The sequence below is a fragment of the Channa argus genome, chromosome 15, assembly GCF_033026475.1.
Source record: "Channa argus isolate prfri chromosome 15, Channa argus male v1.0, whole genome shotgun sequence".
Lineage (NCBI taxonomy): Eukaryota > Metazoa > Chordata > Actinopteri > Anabantiformes > Channidae > Channa > Channa argus.
Window position 1 is genome coordinate 10,924,192 of NC_090211.1, and position 27,688 is coordinate 10,951,879.

At 41.4% G+C, this 27,688-nt stretch overlaps 1 protein-coding gene across 5 annotated transcripts in view; it reads right to left on the reverse strand.

Annotated features, from left to right (window-relative positions):
• Nucleotides 1–23,425, reverse strand: part of pde4a (phosphodiesterase 4A, cAMP-specific) — a 38,325-nt gene extending 14,900 nt beyond the window's left edge. The window contains exons 1-5 of one of the 5 annotated variants that reach the window (XM_067476406.1): nt 3,034–3,661; nt 2,698–2,908; nt 777–962; nt 325–361; nt 93–163 (exon numbers count right to left, since the gene is read on the reverse strand). In XM_067476406.1, coding sequence (XP_067332507.1) covers nt 93–163; nt 325–361; nt 777–962; nt 2,698–2,891 — 488 coding nt within the window. In that variant the 5' untranslated portion in view covers nt 2,892–2,908; nt 3,034–3,661. Of the gene's footprint in view, nt 1–92; nt 164–324; nt 362–776; nt 963–2,697; nt 2,963–3,033; nt 3,662–22,111 lie in introns of those variants that run through there. The other 4 variants (XM_067476408.1, XM_067476404.1, XM_067476405.1 and 1 more) reach the window with 4 other exon arrangements.
• Between the last annotated feature and the right edge of the window lie 4,263 nt (nt 23,426–27,688).

Here is a 27,688-nt window from a genome sequence, read left to right on the forward strand (position 1 = left end):
GGGAGACATTAGCAAGCACACACTGCAAACTAAGCAGGCAGTCGTGACGTGTGTAAGTGGGGGGAAGGGGTGTTTGACAGCATGATACTGACTTGTTAGTGGGTGTTGTGACATTGGCGAGGATGGTGAAGTTGCTTCTTACAGTTCGTAGGCTGGCCAACACCTGGGGGATGGATGGACATCATAGGAGGAAAAGAAGAGGGAGGGAAAAAGAAAGATAAGAGAGTGGGAGGAGGAGGACAAGTTCACCGTACTAATTATCCACCTTTTCTTGTTATTTAAGGCAATTAAATCTGTACGACGGGGGGCACAAGTTTAACATACCTGAGCGAAAGGGGTGACGATCATGTCTTCGGCATGTCTGCAGCACAAAATGTGAAAATCAAGAGTGGAGAAAGACATGAACGTGAGTGATTTGGGAACCTGAGGCACTCTGTATCTGTGTTTATAGGAGAGGCTGCATCTGTGAGCTGAATGTTTACGAAGACCTATGTGTATCTAAACAGAGCAATAATTCAGAAACACACTAATGGAGGGTTCTGAGTCTTTTAAACTTACTGACAGACAAGCCAGGAGACAACTGTTAATGTTAAGGGGATTCATCACGATTTCATTAGCATAATGCTTGCATAATTACAATCATAAGCACTGGTGTGTTGATTGGGATAATGTGCAGCTATTGTGGTGTGTGTGTTCGTGAGTGGACACTGCAGGTTTAAAAAAACATCAGTTCCGTCTGCTGCGTGATGGATACAGGATGATGGCTTCATGCTTACCCCTCACTGTTGATGGAGGAGTTGCGTGACATGGTTTTAGGCGATGTGTCATAGTCTGAGTCTGAGCGGTACAGGAAGGACTCCCTTCGCTGGCTCTGGGGGAAAGAAGGGTGGAGCACCAACCCAGGACTCGCCTGCGAATCCATGGGACTGCGGCCTGGTGAGGGACCATTCTCTGAATCAAAGCTAAAGGATTGAACAGGGAGGAAATTAGATTTAAGTGTTAATTAGGGTGTTTGTTTCACTGCTGCTTCTCTTATCTGAGTGACTCCACAATTGGCGAGATAACCCTTAGTATCCAAGCACAAGAAGTGCAGTCTTTCCTTCTCTAGTCTATTTAGTTTCTTAGAGGGGAACTTGAAGAAAGAGAGATGTGACAGACGCTATAGCATGAACCCATGCAGCTGTGACTCGGCAGTGCTGTTGAATTGGCAGACTGCCGCCGGGCTGCCCTGGGAATTACACTTTACTGACAAGTCGTATTTTACAGCGAGTTGTGTTTAAGTGAATAAAATGAACCACATCAACCCCATGCTTCTCTCCAAGCCAAAGCTGCGTGTCTGGCCACATGACTGAAAGGGAATTTTGATCTGGATTGAGATGTCTTATAGACCCAACGGTTAAAACAAGGCCTTAGAGCATTTTTCAGAGTAACTTTTATTATTAGGCAATATTAACAGCAGGAAATGAAGAGACCAGGTGGGTGTTAACATCCAAAGATATTAATAGACATCGTTACTGAATTCATTTTTGGGAATTTACAGGTCTGCACATCAGTGTCTGTCATCTTCTCTCAGTTTCAGATTGAAGCACAGCCTCTGTCCACACTGCATCAAGCAGTTGCTGATTAATGTTAACACCCAAAACACAAGGATGAAACTAATCTGCCAGATCCATTCAAAGACCAGCTTAGCCAAATGGGACACAGCAATAGACGTCTCGAGTTACACTCTTCTCCTTTTTCACAACACCTGCAGCCACAGGCCCTTTTACCCAGCTGCCCTCGATAAAACAACCACAGAACAGATTTGCTGCAAAGAAATTAAGTCAGTATTGGCGGAACCAGAATTCCGAGTTTGAGTTTTGCATCATATAGAGAATGATGGAGAGTTTTGTATAAACTAAATTTGTGAAATGTATACCACTTGAATTATTGTTGTGTTATTATCTAAACCAGCTACAAGACTTCCATTTGTACCTCACTTGTAAATCGCTTTGGATAAAAGCGTCTGCCAAATGACTAAATGTAAATGTAAATGTAAACATATAACAGTATTAATATGAAATTGTCACTTTGAGGCTTCAGTCAAATGTTGGGATGACAAGGCCAGACCGGGGAGCAGATTGCAGATTGTTGCTGCAGCATCTATTTTTAATATAGGATAACTTTTATCTCTAACATGCTCCACACTTCTTCCAACCTTCTTCAACTTTTGTTGTCAGCACAGTTGTGAATGGCTTTCAGTTCAACTCCTAAAATTAAGCGTGAAGCATGATATTTTTAGAATTTGCTTCTAAATTGGCCAATTAGGATCTACTCCTCTCCCCAGAAGGCTTTGTGAATACAGCGACAGATCAAATTATCATTAAACAAGATTCCAGAGTAATGAAAAACACATCAAAACTGTCTGCCAGGGGAACCCTCTGCCAGCAACACACTAATCCCTGTTTTTATTTTTTCTGCAAATGTTGAGAGTAATTGAGAGGCTTCAGAATGAGCTTTCTGAATTCAGCACTTTTCAAAATTGAATCCATCTGACGAGTTTTATTACAGAGTGTACATGGAATAATTTACTACTGAAGCAGAACAATCATAAACAGCTGTTGCATCACAACAGCTTGTTTTTTCATATAGAGTACTGCAGACTGGTTAGAGAACTGAATCTATTCAAAGACCACTGGCCTGGATTTAAAACTGTACCTGTAAATGCAGTGAGATGAGCGTCTAGTCTCATGAATACTGCGGTTAATTTTCATTCGACGAAATAGAGCACAGCCTCCGTGTCCTCGAGATTGATCAACCGGTGACACAGGTGAGGTGAAAGAGGGTGCAGGAGGTGGACCCTCAGGACTCTCCCACAACCTTAGCTGTCGTGTCAGCTTCCTGTGACTCATCGCTGCCAGCTCTGGCCCTGCTGAAGACGACCAGTTAAATAAAACTCCCCCAGCCTCCACTTAAATCTGTCTTTGTCCCTCTGTATGGCTGTCTCCCTCCCACACAGTCCCCCCCTACCTACTTTTTAGCACATCTACTCACGTCTTTGGCAGACCGAACAGTAACACCTCCCATACGGGGGAAAAATGTCCTCAATCCAGAGCAAGATCTAATAATAAGGCATGATACTCCTTTTAGTCCTGGTCTCCCGTGTGTCTTGTGCTGGAGGAGTCAAAGTGCATCAATATGCATATCCTGTACTGTGATCCTCAGGCCCTGGATGTTTAAACTCCAGTTCCCCACTTCTCACATCCTCAGTTTGTTCCCTGGATTTATGCAGTTTTCCTTAATCGTCGCCTTTGCAGGTTTGTTTGAGGTTTGTCTGTTGCTCAGAACTGACTCACTACAAAGGACAATCCTTCTGATATTTCACTACTTAGCTGTTTGAGTCCTGGTGCTGCTGCTTGGACCAACCTTTGTCCCCATCTGGTCTCTTGTTGTAGCTCCAGTTTCACATTCACGACCCCTTAACACGCCGGGAACTGAGAGACCTTTGACGATCTCTGTTAATTTCCTAATTAGCAAGCCTTTTGCCCTTCAAATTATTTCTCTCCTTGCCCCCGCCTCCTCGATGCAAGCGTGTTCTCACTATCCTTATCTCACTTCTCACAGTTCCTCTGCAGCAACAGGAAAGCTGATCAGTAAGAGTAGCAGACCACAGGCGTTAGAATAGAGCAACATGCAGAGCCTGTGTAATGAGGATTTGCCGAAGAGATTTAAAACAACCCAAAAAGAGGAGGAGAAATGTCTGGGGAACACGGGTTGACTCTTACCCCTGTGTAAATGTTTACACGTTCCTCTAAAGTGTTCACATATTTTGCACCCCAAACAGTTTGTATTTTGACATCAACAGACTTGCTCACAAACAGCACCTTCTGTGGCCTTTGTGTGTGAACAGAGCTACTTCAGTATTCTCTGAGAGCAGCAATCAGACCGTGAAATAACAATCAAACAAGGTGCACTGGATCAGCCTCAACTAATTCAATCATGACATTGCAGATAGCAATATTCAACGGCCTCAAGCTGAATTTTTTCTGTGTTTTCTTAAACAACACACAGAGCATTAATAAAAACTACTCTGAAGCTATTGAACCCCTGTAGGTGTAATGTTTGCTAGCAGTACAGTTCGTGAGCTGTTATTTATTAATTCCATAATAGGAGGTAGTGATTAATAGCTTTGACTACCTCATTAAGTCTGGAATTACCAACAAAGTATTTGCCAACAACAGACTAAAAAGTGTGGCAATTTCCTTAAAAGACAGAAGAAAAAGAGTGTTAAGCAAGTTATCAAAGTATTGTGTAAGAAATTCTCAGTACTGATTGCAACATTTACTGTTTTACATTACAGTTGCATGGATTAATAGTCCTGGATTGTGTTTCAAGTTTAAAGATGTACTCACAAAATTTTATTTTCTAATTTTTACTTAACTTGAAAATAAATTTATCATTTAATAAATGATGATTATAGATGAAAAATGACACACAGTAAACAGAATTGGAATATATTTTGATGATATGGGCTTTTTCACTTTTGCGTTTCTAAATACAAGACTATTTAGTGTTTAGGATTTAGGTGCATAGATAATGATTTAAAGTACAAAATTCTTATTAACATTAATGTAGGTTGATGTACTTCTAAAGTTAAAAAATAGGAAAAACAACATATAAATTAGAGTACCTAGGAAAACATGCTTTTAACATATTTTGTTTTTCGTGGCAGGATTAACCTTCTTCCAGTGTTTGGATTACGGATGGGACCAATTAAATCATGTATGCTTTTTAAATTGTGTGTATGTGTACAGGTCACTTTGACATTGTGCATTTATCTGCAACTGAAGAAATATATGGAAACTTTTTGTGTCACAGTTTGAATATACACTTATGCAAATATGTGCATGAGAGCAGAAAAGAGGAAACTTGTGAATAGTATCTGCTTTTCCCCGAGCCTTGTTCAGCAAGAGCAGCTAGCAAAAACACCAACAAAAAAAAGAACAACCTGCTGCATTAATTCTATATTCCTCCTTTCAGCAAGGAGCTTAAAGCCAGAGCGTACAACACATCGAAGATAAGATACCGTTTCAAGCTTTTCCTTCCACATTCAGTTGCTCACTCCTCCTTCCAAGTCTCCCTTTTCCCTCTCTTCCCCTTATGGTAGACTGAGGACTATTGACTATAGACTATTGTTTTTTATGATGCATTGGGAAGGGATGCTGGTCATTTACTGTATGAAAAGGCCTCACATACAGCACCTTTCAAAGACAGGCTTTCGGAAAATGTGAAGATTTCTAATTTACTTGAGAGTTACTTCTGTAATCTCCGGAGAGCTGATGAAGAGACAGTTATTCTATCTCCTCAATAATAGCTGGTAGAGCCACTCAAAGTGACATCTAGACACACACAGGCTCACACATGTGGACACGGGCAATAACACCCCCCCATGCTGGTCTTAAGCACCCACACAGATGAGCGTCATTCACATACAAACATGCACACACTGTACACAGGGTGATTATAAGCTGGTCTTTTGGCATCTCACTCTGTTTCATTATTTGAAAGCAGTGTCCCCGGAGTGTATCGCTACGGACAATGATGATCAGACGGAGGGGATTTGTGCGAGCTGAGTGACTTCTTCTTATGGGAGATAAACCATCTCTGTCAGGATGGAGAGGGGCACATTAAAGCTGCTGTCTCGGATGTAGTCATTCCACCGCAATCTGTTACTTACAGCGTCTTGTCGACACATGAGACAAACCGAAGGTGCTGGATATGTTAACAGCATAACTGATTTATTTTGCCTGGGTGAAAGATGTGGCCACTGACTTTGAAAATAGAGCTCATTTATCACATGTGTAACATCAAAATGTATGACATTTTTGAATATCAGGTATTACTTTAGTACTAGTTTGCTTATTAAATTAACGCCATGGATCTTATGGAGTCCTTCTGTGCAGAATAAGCTGGGAAAATTGGACTGTTCTGTAGCAGCACTACATTTTCTCTCCTCTCTTCACACATTTCTGCAACAAAAGAGGAGCTTGATTTGATGTCATTAATACAGCAGGCTTCAAAGGGCTTTGGAGCTTCGAGTCAATGCAGCCATTAATTTCATTAAACCTGTAAGTCTGTATGAGAGGGTAGAGGAGATTTACATATATTCCCTACACTGAGCCCATGTTGCCATCGATTATTCACTAACAATCATCAGGAGGAAGCCCCACACTGGGGCGGCCTGCTGCTGAAGCATTTTCCGAACAGTCTGGTTGGTGTCAGCTCTCCTTTCCCCCGATCAGAATGTACACTGCAATTAATCAGGCCTCTCTGAGGGGATGAGCCCACTCTCATTCATTTGAGCTACTTAAAAAAATATACTCCCAGTAATCCCCCACCCCCATCCCGTTTTCAATATTCTCTTCAGTTCACTAAGTTAATGATTATCCTGCTTGAATCCATCAACCTTTCTGCCTATGACACACACGCACAGACGGTCCATGCTCTCAGCCTCAGTAGAGAATGACAGTTATTTCCTGCCCCTGCTTCCTCCTCTGCCAAGCAGATGCTTATTTCCACGTGCAATTTCAGCTCCTCCCCACCCCTCTTTCACTACACCCCCCACCACACATGAGCTGTGCCTCACACAGGCATTTAGCACCTGGCTGATTGCTACCAGTGTGGGGGTGGCAATGAGGGAGATGTAAGAGGAGTGGGGACTTGCGAATTGGGAAAGGGTGCTACTTTTATAGGCTGGCCATATAATCACAGCTGTACTCAATTGCTGAGGTTGAATCATCCGTGGATCTATCGAGCACATTACTGGTTTTTATTATGAAGCACTCTCAGGCTGGGGCATGCTCTTAGGGCAACATACCCATAACTGACACATCTCAAATGACAAGCCCTGAGCAGGCTTGCCATCTCAGATTGCCTCAGTTTGCCCTTTGTGCTTCTCAGACACTCACCAGAGAGCAAGAAATGCACCCACTCAAACCTGCTTCAATTTTAATGTTGACATTTACAGTAGGATGCACAAGAGGCAGAAGCATCGAAGGGTGAGTGCTGGTGCCACGACATATGGGCAAAGAGGCAAATGTCCAGTGGAGCTTCAGAGCCAAGGTGACAATAGAGCAATGACATGGAGGAGGAGTAAATAGAAGACAGGACATAAGAGCAGGAATAAACACTTGGAAAAGGATGTAGGAAGACGGACAATGTGACACTGTGACGTTGGTTAATTTTACTAAATTACTGACTGAAGCTTGTCAGTAATTAACAAAAATTAACAAATTTCATTCCCTTAATGTATTTAATTATATAAAAATGCCTTGATATCAAAATCACAAACATTTCAGAACTAATCATGTGCTCAGGCTTTGTGACTTCTTTTGACGAGGTAGCAAAACGCTCATTATTCTCAGCACATTATGTCAGTAAAGAAACACTGGTATCTCATTAGCATAATTCCCAGCATACGTTGGGTTTGAGCTAAAGCTGTCCAGAAACCCTCTCTTTATTCTGCTACATGCACCTACTGTACAGCTGCATGATGGAGGCTTGTTTTGAGTCTTTTCATGCATGTATATCAGATGAGTCAGAGCTATTTTCTCGGATAAAAATGAAAACATTTCTAACCCAGATGAAAATTCAAATCCACTTCAGCCCCTACCCCCACACACTGTTTATAAGTCACCAGAGCTGTAGTGAGTTCAGTGCTAATACTGGACTCATTGTGACTGTGCAGGACTGGAAGGACAGATGCGGTAGGTTTCTGAGGTGAAACTCTAATCAAAATCACTTGTCAACACTTGTTTGCTGCTTTTAGATTACGTTTATCTTTATTTCGTGAATTTATGCTAAAAGAACTGACGACCAAACAGAACAAACAAGTCTGTATTTGTTCTGTTTAAATGGAAAGTGAATGAAGTCCTGTCATTTATGTTTATAACAAATATTTGTACAGTGTATCGGGTGTTATGGCCCTGACTCCTCTCCGCCCTGGGGATTACAGCAGATTATCCTGCCCACAGGATCACCGACCCAACTCCGGGCGGCCGAACACAGAAACTGCAGAACAAATGCCTTTCAGGAAGAACCTGCAGTGATTGCCCACAATCACACACCTGGCAAATGCCACAGAAAAGGGATTTATTTTATGGGCTACACCAGACAGGATAATCAGCCTTTATTCCGCACAGCAACAGGCCCTCCACATTGTGAAAGGCCAGCCACTGACAGCCCTCTTAATCTATTAATGCACTGCACAAAATAAATTCCAGCCCAGTGGTTCGCATTAGACACACAAAGCTGTTAGCGCTATGTTTCTTTGGGCTGATCTGTGGATTGTTTTGCACTCTGAATTCTAAGAAACCCACCAGAGGCGTCCATCACTTTGCATCACCATCAGCAGGTCTATGAACTCACAAAAACTCACGGGTGCCACTTCTCAGGTTGAGGCCAACCCTTCTGTCAACCCTTGTCTAGTTTATGTGTTCTTGACCTTCACCTGCTGTATGCTTGGATGCAATTTTGTGACATGGCCTTGTTGCACAACAACTGATGTGTGTTATGGTGTAACTTCAACATATTGTGGAGTCCAAAATGTAAAGTGCATTCACACATTTTTTGCTGGTTCTGTACTCAAGCACATTACCTTTAATTTAAAACTCAGAGGTTAAAATGCATTTCATATTTAGTTGCAAATCCTGATCAGCATTTAGAAACTTGGTATTTTCCCTGGTGATGCTCTGCCAAGCCTGTATGAGAGCCATCTTCACTTTTTTCCTGTTCTGTAGCCTTTTCGCCTTCAGTCTGGTCTTGTAGAAGTGAAACACATGCTCAGTGGAGCTAAGGTTAAATGCCTGACATGGCCAGTCAGAAATATTTCACTAATTAGCCACATCAAACTCTGTGGTTGGTTTGTCTGCTCAAACAGTATGTTTGGTATCATTATAATGTTATACTGTCCTAAAATTAAGGGATGTGCGTAGTGTCCATAAGGTGTTCACCCAAAACACTTTCTTTAAACAGTCTTGGAACAAAGCAGCAGTAATTAGACCCCATTTCTAGCTGACTGTATCTCTGCATATTCTTGTGCAATGGTCTGCTGGATTAAAAACGGGGGGACCAGGTACAGCACAGCTCAACACCATGTTTTTATCATTATATTATATTTACTACTTTATCCATGTTCCTGTTTGTGTCTTTTATTTGTTTGTCACTCTTTCTGTCAGGTTCTTTCTTACTCTCTGTCCGTTACCTCTGAGCACATGTAAAATGATTCGTTACAGAAGAGTTTGGGCATACGCAGCACCAACAGGAACTCATCTTTCTACTATACTACTCCCTCCTGTCTTCGGTCTTCATCCTCCATCCTCCATGGAGCTCCCTACCCTTTTATATGTAAATCCCCTCTGCAATCCCAGAGACAGTTTAGAGTGAAAGGTAAGTATTTAAGAATCATAACTACCAACACCCATCTCTTTTTATAACCAGTGAATCCCTTAAATCAGGGAGAAGTTGTTTTCTTAATGAGCATTGGTCCTACTTATAGGCTTGTGTTACAGGAGCTCCTCTGTATTTCTCCTCCTCTCTGGTGTTGTGGAGACAAGGGCTGGGCTAAGCAGATGGATCAGCTGACAAAGAGAACCATCCTGAGAGATGACAGATGGAGATGCATGTTGAATTGGTGCTCTGTTTAGTTTTCTGCTACTCGCACCCAGATAAATTCGAAGTTGAGAGACAAACGGAGAGTACCAGTTCTGCAGCAGTGAGAGCAAGAGAACAATATTGATTTGCTTTCGATGTTTAATGGAGTATCTCAGGAAGAAGGTGTGAGCAGAGTTGGGTGCGATGGCAAAACGGAATAGGGGTCAACAAGGTAAAAGCAGTATATAGACTAATTAATTAACTAGACTGTAATTGCACTGGCCAGCATTCCCAGAAAGTGGAAGTGAGAGAGGCTCCTATAAAACCCAATTAGTACAGACTGTGGAGCCAAGATGATGAGAAATGGAATTGGTTGAGAGAAGCTAGTGCAATTATGCTGCACTGTGGATAGTAGTGACAGTACCAGTGGTCTCTACAACACCACCATATACATAAACCTTCCTCCCTATTGCTGTGCTCCCCGAAACCCCCTTGCAACCCACATCTAGCAAGCCCACACAAGAAATGGTATTTTTAGCACATCACCCTATCTCTGAGATGGAGTGTGTAACTCCCTCTCTGCAGGCTGGGGCTGCTGGGCGTCTTTTATTTTAATCCAGACTGGAGAGAGAAAGAGAAGAGTGTGAGTCATCCAGAGCTACCTTTGTGTCACTGTGGATCTCTTCCTCCTCACATCTCACTATCTTTTCCTCCATCTTTTTCTCCATCTGTTTTTTCATCTCGTCTGCCACTCTTGACTAATGTACAAGTCTATCTATCTTTCTATTTGGCCTAAAACTCTGTATATCTTCTCTGTGATTTTAGGTCCATAGTTTTTGATTCATAGTCCAATCTTGAAGTAAAATACAGGCTTATGAGCAGTCTTTACATCCAATTTGTCATGCATATTCCTCAGCAAAAAGATGGTATTACCCAGCAATGATAGATAATTAGTAATATATTGGGGTGCAAAAACAAATGCTATTCAGGGTGCAGCTGTTTGCGAAAGCGTACAAGGTTAATTTAAACACACAGTGAAATGGTCCATTTAGCTTCATGCTCTGAATCGTCCAGTAATGCATTCATGGCATGGCTGAACAAACGTGAGTGTGCCAGTGAATAGCTTCTCTCTTGTTTGCGTTGCTGTATTGTAATTTATATTCAACCCAATGGGAGTGCTATAAGCAACTGATTTAAAATTTAATGCAGCCAAGCACAAGCTCCTGTTGATGAAAACAGCTAGAAAAACAACAACAGTATAAAACACAACCCATTTCACAGTCTTTGTTTTCTTTACACCTGCAGTAACTGAGTTTTAGGCCACATCTAAAAACCAGCTGTTAGCAAAACATTGTTATCATCTTCAAAATTGATACGCACAAGTTTTTAACTGTAAAAATGCATATAAGCTGGTGATAACATAGGAGCACAATAATTAAACTCCTAACATAACACTTATGTCATAACATGACTATGCTATGGTGTAATGAGGTTTAGGCACTTAAAGGATGTTTTTACTATTTACAACTATTGCCATACAGAGACTAAAACCAACAATAAATTGCCTTAAAAATAGTCACTTAATTGCAAAGCAAGTGACTATTTTCCGGGGGGGTTTCAGACTGAAAGAATGTATTCACTTGTTTTTCTAAGGAGGACAGTCTCCTGTGTTCACCAGCTACTCATTAATTTGGTCTGTCTGCTGTTTGGTCAGGGGAAAGCATACAATTGGTTTTTGGAGCTTTTCTTTGCTGTCAACAGCTACCTGCTGGAGATAAAAACAATGTGCAATGAGAATAAACCAAAACAGTCTGGTTCCTGACTGACAAACTAAAACAATGGGATGACAGATGCTATAAAGATTCTCAAATCTAAGATAAACTGCAGAGTCTAGTAATAATTCTCTGTTAGTTTGTCAAACAAACCTTCACAAATTTGCTTTATTGTCATAAAAATGTCAAGTATACATGCTTTAAATTGTGTACCCACTTACTATAATGCATACTGTGAATTTATGTGAATTGGTGTAATTAAGGATTATAGAATAAAAAGATTAATAATATTTTTTACTCAAAACCTGTTTAGGTAAATTACATCCCTGCAGATAAAATATACCTCACATTTCACAAGAACAATTAGCAAAACTGTAGGCATACACCAATTATAGTGATGTTATAATAAGAGAATTATATTAGTAGGAGAACAATAAGGAAATCAGCGAGCGATTATCTGAGATAGCAGTTAGATATCATTAATGAGGAGAAGGCAGGATTATCTGTGCGGTGTTCTTTGTCCTAAAACTACCTCAGGGCCATTGTCATGCAATGGGGCTGTGAATGTGACACGCTTGTCTGATGAGTCAATCTGTCTGTCATTTTTAATTCCTATGTCATTCACTGCCATCTCGTCCTTCATATCCCTCTTTTTTTTCAGAATGAGCACTATAATTTGAGACTTCACAACATGTTTCCCAATTAAAAAGTATCTTTTTTGTCACCAATTCTTTCCTTACAATACCCCACGCCACCAGCTTGAACTTTTCAGTGTCTGACTATGCTGTCACTCACCTATATGTACTATACATTATCTAAATCTAGACAAGGGCATGTGGAAAGGTTGTTTATTTGGCGAAGCTATGAGATGTGCCAGCAAACTTTTAAGGAGGGATACATTTTGCTTTTAGCTTGTTTTGTGAATATGATTTAAATGAAAAGAAGCTCTGCTCCAATGTTTCTTGTTCACTGGCCACTGATGAATGCTTTCTCACAATGAGTCTTAGAGATACAGATGATGTTGATAATGTTGTGTCCCTCCTAATGGGAACAGAAGCAGGAGCTGAATAACAGATATATTTATCAGCCGAAAATCAAGTGAACCTGGGGAGCCAAGTGTTTCCTAACTGATGGCAAAATGATGTAGGAAGAAGCTGTGATTGGGTAATGAGGCCTGAGCGGCGTGGTAGGAATGGCAGTCAGTGTCTAGCAGACCGTTCCAAAACGTCAGAGTTGGACTGTGAGAATCAGCAGTATGTCCAAACAGAATGGATGTCTTCCACTCTGCATGTCCCCAGACACTTTCCATCCCACAAAAGCATTCGCAGAAGCACATGCTAATGCACAGACATTCAGTCACAATAGCTGTGCCAGTACGGCTCTCTGTCTGCCTCTCGCAGACCAGGATTCGATAAAAAGCAATGGACAAGCACACTGCAGTTAACCACCACTTTTCCACTGGCAGCAACAGAATGGCCGCACATACATAATATGGGAGAACTGGAAAATCACAAAGCAAAGTGGAAGGAATTGTGACAATTTCAAGCCAGCGGTTGCAGCTTGGTGAGAGACGTTTTACCATCATTATGAACCCATCTTTAGCAGACGTACCATTGCCTGCAGGATGCATAAAGAGAAAATTACACACACACACTCACACTATCTTTCAAACTATTTCACACTATCTCTTACTGTTCACGCCATTTCTTACGGACACATTTACAGGCATGCAGACACACACTCACATACTGATGCTCAGTGTTCCTGCATGAACTCTATCTAGCACACAGAAGCAGCCAGACTCAATATTGTTCTTATACATATTGAAATATAGAATGGAAACTGAAAGCTCGGAACTGAAGCTCAATAAAACACTGGAAGCTGAGGCTGGTTTGGTTTAATCTCATTACACTGAGAGCCCGAGGCTTCTCTGCCCCTATTTATAGCAGCCTTGGAGAGAGGACTTCATGTGCGCAACAGCATTGGCTTGTGCAGCCGTGGTCGCAAGTGGCGAGGGACAAGACCAATTACAGACAGTTCTTGCATCAAATTTGATGTGACAAAATACACAATTGCCAGTGATCTACGAAGACAACCGCCCGCATTCTCTATTCTCCAGACACATGCGCACTTCCTCGTTTGCCACGTTTACCTTCTGTTCCTCTCCTCTCTCCTTATTTTCACACCTTCTCCCACCTGTTTGATGTCAAGGAGTGGGCTCAGAGGCTGTCCTATATTGAAGCAGGCAATGTCTATGTGCAGGGAAGCACCAGGTTCTTCTTCTGTTGCCACTGCAAACTAGGATGTTTCACTGCACTTCTGATACCTATACTGAGCAGGAAGATAAAATTCTTGAGTTGATTGAGGTATTTTTAGCTGCTTTCCAGTCTGTGACTTTAGACTATGGTGATGCAATAAACATAAAGATTCCTCAGGTACGCCTTCAAGCTTTTGCTGGGCACTGACAGTACCGTGGATTGCACTAGAAACCTTTTAAGTTTTTTTCTGGAAAAAAGTAAGCAATGAGAAAAATGAGAAACTCGGGGTAGAAAAGCTTTATAAAGGGAGGAAACACTCTAATTCTGATCTTCTTTATGGAAACCCCTCACAACAAAATCCCCAATCCACATAAGTAATTACGCAACAACCCACTTGATACACAACAAAAATAAGTTTTAGAAGGAGATGGTGTACCTGGACTAAGGCCTCACTGGTGTTAATTACTTTGCCTTTGTTTCAGTTAAAATACAGGCTGTGTCAGCATCATTAGAAGTTTAATAGAGAATGTTATGGAAAAAACTTGTGGACCAAAAACAAAAATGTGATATTCAAAAACATCCAGATCCCAAACTGAAAAGTAGAGCATCAAATGAAAATACCAGTCTCAACCCTCAGTCCATCTTTTTTCCTCCTCTCCGCCCTCCAACAGCCTGAATGTTGAGCGTGAATGTGTGAACATAAACATGACCTACAGGAAATGGGCTCACTGCTCTGGCAAGACAGGGTATGTGCACACATCGATCTAGCAGAGGTTCAGGAACTACTGTTTTCACTGCAGAAACAGGGATGTGCATCTGCTTGTATACAACACCGTCACTCTGCTGTAAATTTTAAGATGCTTTATGCATTATGTAAAATTCTCAAGTGTTACCACAAGCCTTGTTGCAGTTGCACAGATTGCTATTGCATCTGTTTTATTTTAGTGGGTTTGTGAATCATTGTGGTTCAGTGCTGATAAAAAATTATTTTTCTCTGATTTCAGCAGGAAGCAACATGTGCAATGCATTCCTAAGCAAAAGCCCCAGCTGGCACCAACATATCACCTGTAACATACAGTAACAACACACTGAAGTGAGCAAGCGTACTGTGCACTGAATGTGTCATTGTTGCCTATTAATAGACAAAATACACATCAGTAAATGCCCTCATAGTTAAATTGATGTTTGAAAAATAAAGTCTTAAAATTTATTAAAAGGTATTATAAGAAATAGAAGTGAAAATCTTCTGTCTCAAGTAGAGGTACCACATTCTCTTGAATCAGTTGAAAAAATTAGATCATTGTTAAGTGTACAAATAGTGTACTGAGGTAGCTGGAGTGTATTACAGCTGTCAACAGTCTTTTACAGGGCCACACACAGAGACAGAGAACAATTCATGCTCACATTCACACCAATTTAGAGTCACAAATTAACCTAATCTGCAAGTCTTTAGACTGTAGCAAGAAACTGTGGAGGTGTCTGGAGGAACATTGGGAGAACAAGTAAAGTTCACACAGAACTCCCACAAATAGCAAGTGGATTTCTAGCGCTGACAACCGCACCACCATGCTGCCTACAATCTACTACATTTCAGAGGTGAAAATTATACTACTCCACTCCACATTATGTCACTTTACAAATTAAGGTTTTCTATAAATATAAAAATGATCACATACAGAGAAACATACTATTACAGATTAACTTGCCTTATATAAACATTTTACTTAACTTCAAAATAAAGTGTATCCACACATTAATTCAGTCATCCGTTGTCTGTAATTGCTTATCCTGTGTAGCCTATCCCAGCTGGCAAAAGGGAGAGAGGCGGACTGGTTGCCAGTCTATCTCAGGGCCAACACAGAGAGACATACACAGATAATCATTCATGCTCACACTCACACCTACGGGCAATTTCGAGTCACCAATTAACATGACATGCTTCTCTTTGGACTGTGGGAGCAAACCGGAGTACCCACAGGAAGCTCAGGCCAGATCAGGGAGAACAGGCAAACTTCACACAGAAAGGCCACTGTCACTTGGGGACACGAACCCACAGGCCTCTAGCTGTGAGACGGCAGCGCTGACCACTCCACTACCCTGCTCACGTTAATTCATTGGTAATAATAATATATCACTTATCTGTGTCATTTTTCTACAATAATTACTTTACTTTTGACACTTACAGTAAGTACATTTTGATACTTTATATAGTTTCACTTGATATTTTGATTGGACAATGTCACTTCATAAACGATGTAGTTTACAGTTTTGCTACTTTTCTTAAGTAGAGGATCCAAATACTTTATTCCTGACTGCTTCTGAGATGCGGGGTTTTCACCCGACAGCAGTCCAAATGATTATGGGTACTTGCTAAATGATTTTGCTTTCCAAGTTAGCATGCTATGAAATATTTAGTGGCCCAGTTAACGAGCACATTTCACAAGCCCTTGTGCTGTTATTGATTTGATAGCTACTGAATTTGCAGTTTTTTGCAGCATTTTTCTTATCAAGCTCACATAACCACAGCAGAGCTGAGTCAGACTATATTGGATGGGAATAAACCATTTCCTTCTGTCTCAGGCATTTTCATATCAATCTACAGACAATGTATTTCAAAAAAATGATAAACAGGCAGCTTATATGATTATGATTTATTATTTGAACAAAATAAAAGAAAAGACGTTTTAAATAATGCCTTGGTCACGTGTGCTGGGGTTGGTCAACTGTGCAGTGAAGAAGTCCAGTGGTAAACCGCTATTAATGCCATCTGTCCTTCTTCTCTAAACAACACTCACACTCCTTCATACTTATCCAGTAAATGTGACATTTTGGCAGTAATTTTGGGCAAGAACCCTGTCCTGGGGCAGGAGGTCTGGAAGTGATACCTGACACAAGACACTGGCATCAGCAGGCAGTTGAACAAGCATACAGTCTTCATCTGTGTCTGTCTGTGCCAAGTGCAGTCTCCAGGTGCAGTCCTTCATCCTTTTCAGCTCTGATTTGTTGTGAGTTCTTGATTTGAACTAGAGTCTTTCTACGCTCCCTTGACGTACCTCACATTAACCTGACACGGCACTCTGCTCGACAGGTGTGTGCTATTTGTTTTTTGTACTCTACTCCACTGTGTGTGTGTGTCTTTGTGTATGTGTGTGTGTGCACAGCAAACTGACGCACAGCTGGCAGACGGTTTGTCAGTCTCAGTCCTTCAGAGACATTTATGCTAAGACAGCAGCCTAAAGCACATTTCAACGAGCTCATCCCATCAGTGGTGTCACTCTGTGCCGCAGCATGGGAGACGGCCGGCTGTTTCTGAATTATGGTGGTTGCTCCCACCTACTGGGATGCAACATGGACACAGTGTCTTTGTTCACACATGTAAGGAAATCTCAGAGAACAAGAATCATATCACAGTTTTTTCTCAAGCAGGGCTGTTTGCTCAGAGGTGAAAGACTAACACATATTTTGAAATGTAATACTTTACACATTTTGACATTTAAATTCTCCAGAGTCTCACCAATGTAGACCTTTTTCTTGGTTTGAAGTGAGTGACTTGATTACACTAAAAAGGTTAAAGCCTATGGTTTTGAAGAATACATTGCTATTTCTCCTACAAAAAAATATGTTTGTGTTGAAAATAGAATAAACCCATTAGATTCATTCTGAATTCACACAGGATGATTTTGAGGTGTATTTTCATCTCGCACCTTAAAGAACTGCTCTTTGATGCACAGGTCTTTTTGAACTCCCTGTTTAAAGGCAGCTGATGCCAGCCATATGATGAAGGTGTTTGTGTCTGCTCTACCTATGAAGTCTGTGATTTTCTTTTTTTTTTAAGAAACAGCGTGATCATGAGGAATGAAAAATTACACCAGCATAAAATACCTTTAAGCAGAAAAATATAGGAAGAGCTGAAGCGCTGCACAGTGGTTGGCAGTTCATTCTACTGCAGGGGATATGACGGTTTAAGATCTTGATATGGCTTTGAGGGGGGAGAGAATCAGCTGATGACCTCAGTGGACAAGAGAGGCAGAGTGGGATGGAATAATAGATTTATGATAGAAAGGCTGTGTGCTTGATGCCGCTGTAAGCAAGAACACGACTATCAGAGACAATCTCAGAAGCTCCAGGGAAGCAGTGAAACTGGCCACACAATAGAAAGACAAAGCGGAGAGCAGAAATAAAGACGGAATCAATACCCCCCATTTACACCGAGGTGAAATGAAACACTGGAAAGATAGAGGACAAAAAAAAAGAAATGCAGTAATCAGTGACTGTATTTTTATGGACAAACAAATTTCTTATTAAACAGTATTATTAAGTAGGAAGAGATTTTTTTAGGCTTATGACACCCACAGTGGACATTGTGAGAGAGAGGCATGAAAGGGATTTCATGGACATGAACATAAGTATATGTTTTTTCCATGTAAGCAGACTAGTTGCATCAACCCGGGAGGTGTTTGTGGCTAACAGGTGGAATTGTTGTGCAACTTGGATTTTTGATGCCGCGGCTCATTTTGTTTCCTCTTGCTGGGATCATTGCCCATTCACACTTGTCAAAAACAAAACAACAAAACAAATGGCTAGTGTATCACCACTTTATGAGAATTCAGTGTGAAATCAATTAAAATGCAAAGATGAGAAGGTTTCCAGTCAACTACCAAAGCAAACTGGCCAAATGTGGGTAGCAGTGTGGCCTGTATATGTGAGGATTCTTTTCACTGTGTCCTCCAGTGAGACAAGATGATGAGCAGAGAACAAACACAAAGGAAAGAGGAAATGGGAATCTCGGAGATGAGAGCTGTTCATATTTCCCTTGAGCCAACGACATGTTTGGTGTCACTGCTAAAAGAACTCTGAGGAATTTTACCTGAGGTCTCTGGGATGTGCCGGAGCCAAGCAAAAGTGAACGCCGTTCCAGTACATGGATTGCCTCCAGATACTAATTAGTGCTGAGAGTAGTGAGAAAGCACAATGTATTCACAGAAGAGCACAATCTGAAACTTAAACAGATGGTTCCACTAGACAAATGAGATAAGAGGTCTATTACTTAATGCTATTAAAACACATTTGTTGGGATATTTGTCTGAATACACTCTGCGTGACGCTTTTTGTTTTCTGGAGTGTAGAAATGCAAACGTATGATCAACAACAAAATACAGCTGTTGGGATAATTAACCAAAGCTGTACCTCGTTATGAACTAAATTATTATGGCAGGCAGCCAGTCAGGCAGGGAAAAGACCAAGTCCGGCTTACAAATCAGTTCTGAATCCCAGCTCGGGGGGGAAAAAGGTGTAAAGAATGCATGAAGTGTTAGGTGAGGGAGGGTGGCTTTGGTTGATGCAGAGGTCTGAACATGAAACCGGCACGGTTATGTGATTAATCTATTGACTGGCTTCAGTTCTTCAGTACAGGTACATTAATATTTACTTTTTTCCTCGTATAAACATAAAGGACATAATGAATATCCAGTTAGATATGCCACATGCTGACAAATTACACAACTAAGCCCATCAAGTGCCTGTAGGCATTGCCTTTTTTGGGTAAATGAAATCTATTCTACAAATGTACAAAACAAGTAACCATAGCAACAGAATTGCGGGAAGAGCTGTTACTTGTTCATTGTCAGTCATTCATTTTCATGTTGGAACCCAGAGCATATTGGGCATGGGACCTGATGACTGATACGCTTATATTAACATCCTCTGACAAAAGAACTGACAAGACGGTTGAACAAAAGACACCAGGGGTGGGAAGAGGAGACAGACTGACACTCTTGGGGGAAGCTGATTGCCACTAAGACTGCCATTTTGTGGAATACAACATAAAGACAAAAATAGACAAGTGAAAACAGTTGCAGACAATGATTATTCAAGCAGTTATGCTAAAGAGCACCCAGAATCCTGCTTGTGTGCCATGCTGGGAGTGCTTGATTTTGAAAAGCATGGGTACCAATTAGAGTTATACTGTATCTGTTTCTGAACATTGTCTGAAACAACTTCACCAGCAGCTCTTCTGCCGACTGATGTTTTGAACCAGTTGTTAAAGTCTTGACGAATTCTTCACTAAATAGTCTGCTTCCATAAGGAAATCTTCTGTCAATCAGTGTCCAATAACAGGCCAATTATTTTTTCCTCATCTCCAGCAACAATGTCACCTCATGTTCCTCGTTTAATACATGTGATCTTACATAATTTGACAACGCAATGGAACAAGTGTGTTTGTACAAAGGAGAAAATTCTTTGTCCCAATTGCATTGTCGTCTCCTAGTTTGTACCTGTCTTTTTCCAGACCTGAACCCTTGAGAAATTATATTCTTATATATTAAGTGTGATATGTACATGAAGCTGCATTCCATAGGCCAGAGGCAATGCCACTGAGCTAGAAACACAGAGCTGCTGAATAAACATACATGTTCATAAACTCTGATAAACCCAAAGAGGAGACGGGGCATCCAGCTCTAAGCATTTGCTGTTTGGACATAAGCAAAAAGCAGAACAGACCATTACTCTAATTTTTTAAAAGAATGAAAATAATACCAACACAACAGAAGACCAGACATTAACCTGTGCACAGGCCACTCATAAATGCCTCCACACGCACACAAACACACTGTGCACATTGCATTTCACCACTACTCATGACATGCAACATTTATCTGCCACCCTCCCTTCCCAATTGCACACTCCTACCTGACCAGTGTGTAGCACATACACCCACAGCTCATACACATCACCTTACGGATGTGCTAAAGCACACACACAAACACGCACACACAAACATACACACAAACACACAGTTGGAGCCAGCTTGCTGTTCTCTCAGAACTGAGCTTGTCGGAATCAAATTATCTCTCTCTCACTTTCTCTCTCTCTGCCCTCTTATGGTTTGCCGCCCACAGAAGGAGAAGGGCAGGCAGAGTCAGTCCCAATGCACTAAAGATTGGTCTGCCTCAGAGCGTGTCCTGGGGACTAAAATACAAATCAGCCCTTCCTCCAGTCAGCTGGAGTTGGCCCTTTATCCCAGGGCCCTGCGGGGAAGGCCGTCTGTGGCATTGAAAAAACGAAAAGAAAGAAAACAAACAATAACAGGAGCAAGAATAAAAAAAAAAAAACAGCAGGCCTCTTAAGACCCACCATACACTCAGGGATGTGTTATCACTCTACTAATCACCCTGTTTATTGTGGGTGCACATTTGAGCTTCATCAGAGGGTGAGGGTGATAATAAGGTGGTCAGAAGAAGTTACTCATAAACTAACTCTTTCATTTGCAAGAACATCTGGAGGTTTCAGGTCATACAAAGGATAGAAAGAGGCCAGGGAGAATTCAGGGCCTTAACTTTCTATTTCTGACAAACTTATGGAAACAGGCACACGCCTTGTTATGAACTTGTCTGAAATAACGAAAATTGACTCACAAATAAGCAAACTAAGTCCAACCCATGTGGAACAGGATGTAAAATCTTGGATGTTCTCTAAACTGTGGCCTATTTAGAAAACATCCAGGGGTTTGTGTAAGGATTGTATAAATAAAAACTGATCATTCCATGACTCGCTTAATAAAATGCCTCTCATCTAATCTCTTGGGTTAACATCCTGCAATTTGACTCAAGTGCTGGTACAGAAGTTAGCAGGTGGGGCGTCTGCATCCTATTGTTCTGCTGTGTCTGTCTCTAGTGTCACTCAGTGCTCTTGCCTTAATGAAGTGATGTTTTCACTGTCATATCTGATCAGGGAGCAGCCTTGGTGTGCCAGTTCTGTCTTGTCTGAAATCATCTGTGTGACAGCCTGTTGACACAAGTCCAGGTTACACTTAATAACTTTGTCACGTGGTATTTAAAACATGGGGAGACTGTCATCTCAGTCTCCATTTCATTCACCACATCTTGGGGACAGAGGTTAGGATTATCTACTCTTGGGGTTTAAGTAGTTTAGTAATGGAAACTTCAGCAATGTGCATCCTCGTAAAAATGAGGGGTTTAACTTTTGGCCTCACTGGGCCCCAACGCGCTCTGCAAACAAGCTGATAACCACCAGGAATGGAGTGCGCACGGTGCCAATATCTCAGTCCTGCACGTACGAACGCACCCACTAGACCTTTGGTGCCAATAAAAAAAGGAGATTCTGCCTCGCGTCTCTTATCGTCCACATGTCAAAGACGTTACTGGTATTTACAGATGCTGCTCCTGCGTCCTGAGTGGGTGGACTGGTTTGCGCTCTTATACCGTTCTGACAGTCTATCCAAAGACGCATAACGCATCAGCACCGAAAACCCACGCCTCCCGCCTCCTGATAGAAAACGCTTTATATCTGTTAACCCTTCAGTCACACTGCGTTATTACGCTCTCATTATAATGCCCCCCCCCCCCCCCCCCCCCCCCCTCTCGTTTACGCATATGACTTGTGGGCTGCCATGGGCTATTATTGGGATGTTTGGAATGCACACTCGCCTACCGTTTATTCCCGACACAATTTCCGATGGATGTGTTTGTGGTCCCGTGGAAGGAGGACGGCCAGGACATCCGAGATTTTTTGAGTCCTGGTCGGTCGCTCGTATCCACGGCGTCGGAGCGCTCCATGTGCCGGTGGTGGTGCCGGTCGGTATCAGAGTAGCCCCGGTGTTTGATTTTGATCGGGGTGCGGGGTTGTCTCCATAGATGCTGCGGAGGCTTCAGAGTCGCCTGTCCTTCCCGGGGAACCGGGAGAGAGAGGGACATGCTCTTCTTCGAGCATGGTGGTGCTTCCATCATAGTGCAAGAAAACAATAAAGATCCCTTATAAACTTATTGATTCAATAATATGGCTGTAGTCGTCTATTTCAAGCACAAAATAAAAGGTTTCATGTCCCTCCCTGCCACTTGATCTCTGAGCGAACAAATCAAAGTGACCAAGTCCAGCACAGCCCAGATTTAAATCTCGTTTTCCGAATACCATCAAAAACTATCACAGTGTTAATCTGAGAAGTCATCCAAAAATCATTAATTTCATTGTTTTAGTCGTGATCAGTTATTTTTTTTATTTTTTATTTTTTGTTCTATGTATTTAGCCAAGAATCCCCGCTCTGCGTTGATCCTCACCAGTCCTGGTTTTTGGTGATGAGGCACCGTTCCTGCTGCTTCTCCTGAAGTTTGACGCCTCGTCGCCCATGGCACACAACCGGATGACTGTGTTTATTTTAGAGAATTTATTGCTTTTTATCAGCCACTTATTGCAGAGACACACAGATCCCCGGCGCTGGCTCTCTTCTGTGTGTGTGGTATTATTGCTGCCGTATATCTTTCAGTTGAGCTCAAATTTCCAAGCAATTTCCATAAAAGTACTACATCTATCACGGCTCCTGTAGAGTTACGGCATCTCTGTGCGCAGACACACATCAGAAGTCTCATGCGATCCCTCCACGGAGATGTTCGATCCAGTAAGGTCAATAAAATGTTTAATTGGGCTCAATAACCGCACCTCTTCAAAAATTAGGATGGTCTGAAGAGTGGTCCAAATAGATCGCAATCAATCCTTTGTTCTTTGCTGTCCGGTATCTCTTCTTCAGGTTTTCTTTTGTCAGAATGCATCATAAAAGGACATGAATTGATAATTACGGATGTTCAGCCATCCTGTTCAGTGTGGGCCATTATCTTTCCATCCTCATATTTGCTGGAGTTCGACGACAAACATTGGCTTCACCACAGCGATCTCTCTCTCTCTCCCTCTTGCTCTCTCTCTCTCTCTCTCTCTCTCCCTCTTGCTCTCTCTCTCTATCTCTCTTTCTCCCTCTTCCTCCAACTCTCTCTCTCTCGCTCTCTCTCTCTCCCTCTCTCTTGCTCTTTCTCTCTTGCTCTTTCTCTGTCTCTCTTTCTCCCTCTTCCTCCAACTCTCTCTCTCGCTCTCTCTCCCCCTCTCTCTTGCTCTTTCTCTCTTGCTCTTTCTCTCTTGCTCTTTCTCTGTCTCTCTTTCTCCCTCTTCCTCCAACTCTCTCTCCCTCTTTCTCTCTCTCTGTCTCCCCTCTTCCCCTCTCTCTCTCTCTCACTCTCTCTCTCTATCTTCTCTCTCTCTGTCTCCCCTCTTCCCCTCTCTCTCTCTCCTGCTCTCTCTCTCTCTTTTTCTCCATCTTCCTCTCACTCCTCTCTGTTTTGCTCTCTCTCTCTGTCCCACCCCCCTCTTGCTCTCTCTTTGTCTTTCTCTTGCCCTTTCTCTCTGCACGAGTCCAGTCTACCTTTATGGTGGTTGGGTGGTTGTTCACCTCAGTGATTTGTCAGCATGGGGGCTTTTGAACCTTTTAATGTGCTCATGTTTTGCCCCATGTATTCATTCGCTGCACTTTGTTCTGTGCAGAAAACAAACAGACTAAATTGCTCAAATGATAACAACGGGTGCAAAAGGCTTATAACGTCAGGGAAGATCTCTAAACTGCAAACATTTTTTTATCATTCTATCATTTGTTGCTAACAGTACAGTAGATACAGTACATGTTTGCAACCCAGGTGATCTAGGCTAGTTGCAGGTGTGTGTCTGCACAATAATTGTGTTCTGGCTTTGTCTTACCAAGGGTGACCCAGTCATGGTTGTTGGATTTTGGTTAGGTTGTGTGTGGATGGTTTTGGACCAGTTTGGGCAGAGCATTGACACATTTGGTAGCATTTGGCCCGACTATCAATTCACTATTCTATTGGTGTGACAACACTGAAAGCTTAGTTATAAGAAACAACTTCTTGTTGGGTAAAAGGTTATATTTCTATTGGGGACACCACAGCTATAGCAGGGGAGAGAAATATTTTATTTTACCTGAGTAAAAGTACTCATACTGTACAAGTAAAATAGCAGTTAAAAAGTGCTCCAAAAAGTGCATGTACACGAAGATTGTATTTTGTTTCAGCAAGTAAATGCCATTTGTTACTTACAGCCTTGGCTAATGGTAATGTGAAACACGTAGGACAAAAGCAAGTGACATTCACATGTGCTGACCTCTGTCAGTCTGGGATCAATGCTCATTGTTCGACAGTGCATTTTAAATGATGGCAAATTGAATTTTGATCCATTGTTGCTGGTCAGTTTTTCTGACGTTAGTTTGGTTGAGTAGAAATTAGAAATAGAAGGAACATGTTATTATTTGCACATTTATTATTTGCAAGGATCAGACTGTTTGTCTGTATTTCAGGTAATTTACTGTATTTCAGATTTAGCTGATGACAGGCTTAAGATGAGAATGCCCACATTTTTGTCTCTCCCTGTATTAGTGTATAATTACATTTAACTGGAAAAACAGTAGCTCCTAGCATTTTGAAGTTTAGGCATTTCTGGTGCAGTAACTGTAAAGGAAAATACACTTTAATGAGCATTTTATGAGTGTGGTGGTGGAAAAAAAATCTCACCTTACCCTCTAGGACTGAACAATGCCATTAAAGTGAAGATACAGCTGTAAAACAAGGAAATGGTTCAGGCACCAAGAACTGATTCCTAATAGGAATACACATTTCCTGTTGGTGATGCAGCCCACCAGAATGCAGCATGCTGCCCAACTCAGCTTCAGCTGACCTGGTAACGCCTTCAGATTCCCTTAGAAAAGCTGGAGGAGGCTGCTAGGAAACAGGACATCTGTGCTGCTCCGCATGTTACCACTAGTGACCCTGACAGTGGCAGGGGGCAAAAAAAAACGACAGATGTTTGGATGTACTGTAAACTTGGGAAAATAGCTGCTGTGCTTCATCAATTGCCAGCACAATCTGAGTAGATTTAAATTGTTGAATGGGATATCTTGGCACAAAGTGTGCACACTTTAGACACACACATCATATGCATTTGGGTTCACTGGAAAATGGCATGGAAAAGTAAAACCAAGCCAGGAGGGTGTCAAATGAGGAAAAATTACACCTCTGACATTAATAACTTTGATGAAGCTGGCTGTGGGGATAAAGTCTTGGTGGCGGTCTGCTACAATACCACCCACTGATCCAATGTTGACTGGCTGAACTGAAGTGCAGCAAGCTCCAACCTCAGGCCTCACGTCTCATGGGAGTTTTGCTTATTATTCAAAGGCCACCAGAGACAAACGGCTGCCACCATCAATGTGCAGCACATTACACTGTAGCAGAGGAAAAAGTGTATTGGGGATGTAGCAGTGCCGCTATGAATTTAAAATAGTCATTTTTTTTACTTTGGAGTTCCCTGACAGCATTGCTTCATTACTCCCTAGTGGTGGTGTTTCCACTCTGATTGAAGCAGTAGAAAAAAACGTGACTAGAAAGAAAAATGCAATGAGGACATTTTCAGGGAACACACACAAAAAAAACGAAAACAAAAAACACATTTTGACTTTCTTGCTATATAAGATGTTAAGAAATTCACTGTCTTCTGGCAAAATATCAGCACCTTTAACAGGCTTACCAAACCTTCACACATTTATTGGCTTTTGGAGAAACAAGCACATAACCACAAAAAGACTATGAACCTCTAACATAGCAATTTTTTTTTCTGTAATGAGCATCACAGACTTAAAGAGCAGTGAGCACACTTATAGTCTTTGTCTGGTTTCAATCCACAGTACATTGCAATTACTGGCTTTAGAAATACATCAACACTCTAAAGAGTTGTTTCCCTCTTGTCCTCATGCTTTTTCACTCGTTTCCTTTCTGCCTTAGTCTCAATTAAATCATTATTTTACTCATGTCCAGCTGTCTGTGTTTCAGTCCAAATACAGCAGGAAAACAAGTGCTGCTATATTTTCTATTTGATTATTATGTTTGATATGAAGAGTGTTGCTTCAGGTTCTGACTTTAAACCAATATATTGGGGAGTAAGAGAGGAAAAACAACAACATAAAAGGTACATACTACTACAAATTAAATCAAAAAATACTGAAGCTATAAATTATAGATTTTCCATGTGTGTATCAAACCATATGTGTCACATACAGTAGCTCTTTTATATGTCTACTGTAAGTGCTAATGTGAGCATGTCTGTGTCTGTAATCCAATTGCAGAATGTGATCCAAACTGGCTTTTTCAGGCCCGACACTGGATAAATTAAGTATCACAAAGGCCATCTGCTTTACCCTGTTGTCTGGAATGATCAACAGCAACTCTTGTGTCAAGGGTTTAAACGTATTCAAACACAGACTGTGCTGCTTGATCATAAAATGGTTTCCACAAACCTCAAAGATTTATTGACTTAGACTAATAAAAATGTGTGGTATATTTCAGAGTAGCAGCATGATAAACTGGGACTGAAAAGCTTGATGAACACACACAGAGAAGCACTGCAGTAGTTTAGGCTCAACAGAAAAGCATTAATCATTTTGTCTGTCTTTAAAGCCAGGGCAGGCCTAATTTTAGAAGTGTGTTCTCAGCTGAAAAAAAAAAAAAAAACACACACACAAATAAATTAGCTCTTTTCTTGATGTGAATTTGAATATGGGTTAAATGTGGCAAGCTGAAAATGTCAAATCAGTGAGGGTCTTATGGCTGCATTAGGTTGCCCAGCACAAGCATTGCTGTCTAGCTTTGCTACAGTAACTTTAAGGAATACCAGAGGTCTAATACGAGGAGAAGCCTTAAAACTACAATATGCAGTATGCAATGAGAATCAAGCTAGCTGATAATAAATCTATCCACCCAGCATGTGAAAATACAGATGCTGTGTCAAAGCCTGTGGTGTCTCATTGATGTGTGCAAGGTACCCTTTTCGCATCTGCACGTGATGCACAGGGTGTCACCTTCTCTGGTTGGCCAGAAGGACAAGCCAAGCTCTAAAACCCTTAGAAGGGAATATGTCAACACTGCTGCCAGTGCCGTTGTGTGAGTCTGTGTCACAGGTGGTGACGGAGCATGTTTCTTTTAAAACTGAAACGTACACTTTAGCTTTAAGTATGGCTGTCTTTACACATTAATTTAATGGTAATGATTAAAGACACTCAACCGTTTGTGATTATGTCACTATAATGATTAGAAGTTTGTGGAGGTTCAAGTAATGATATGGAAAATAGTAGTATGAAAAGCCACATATATATAGATGTGTTTGTTTGTGTGTGTCAAACCCTGTGTT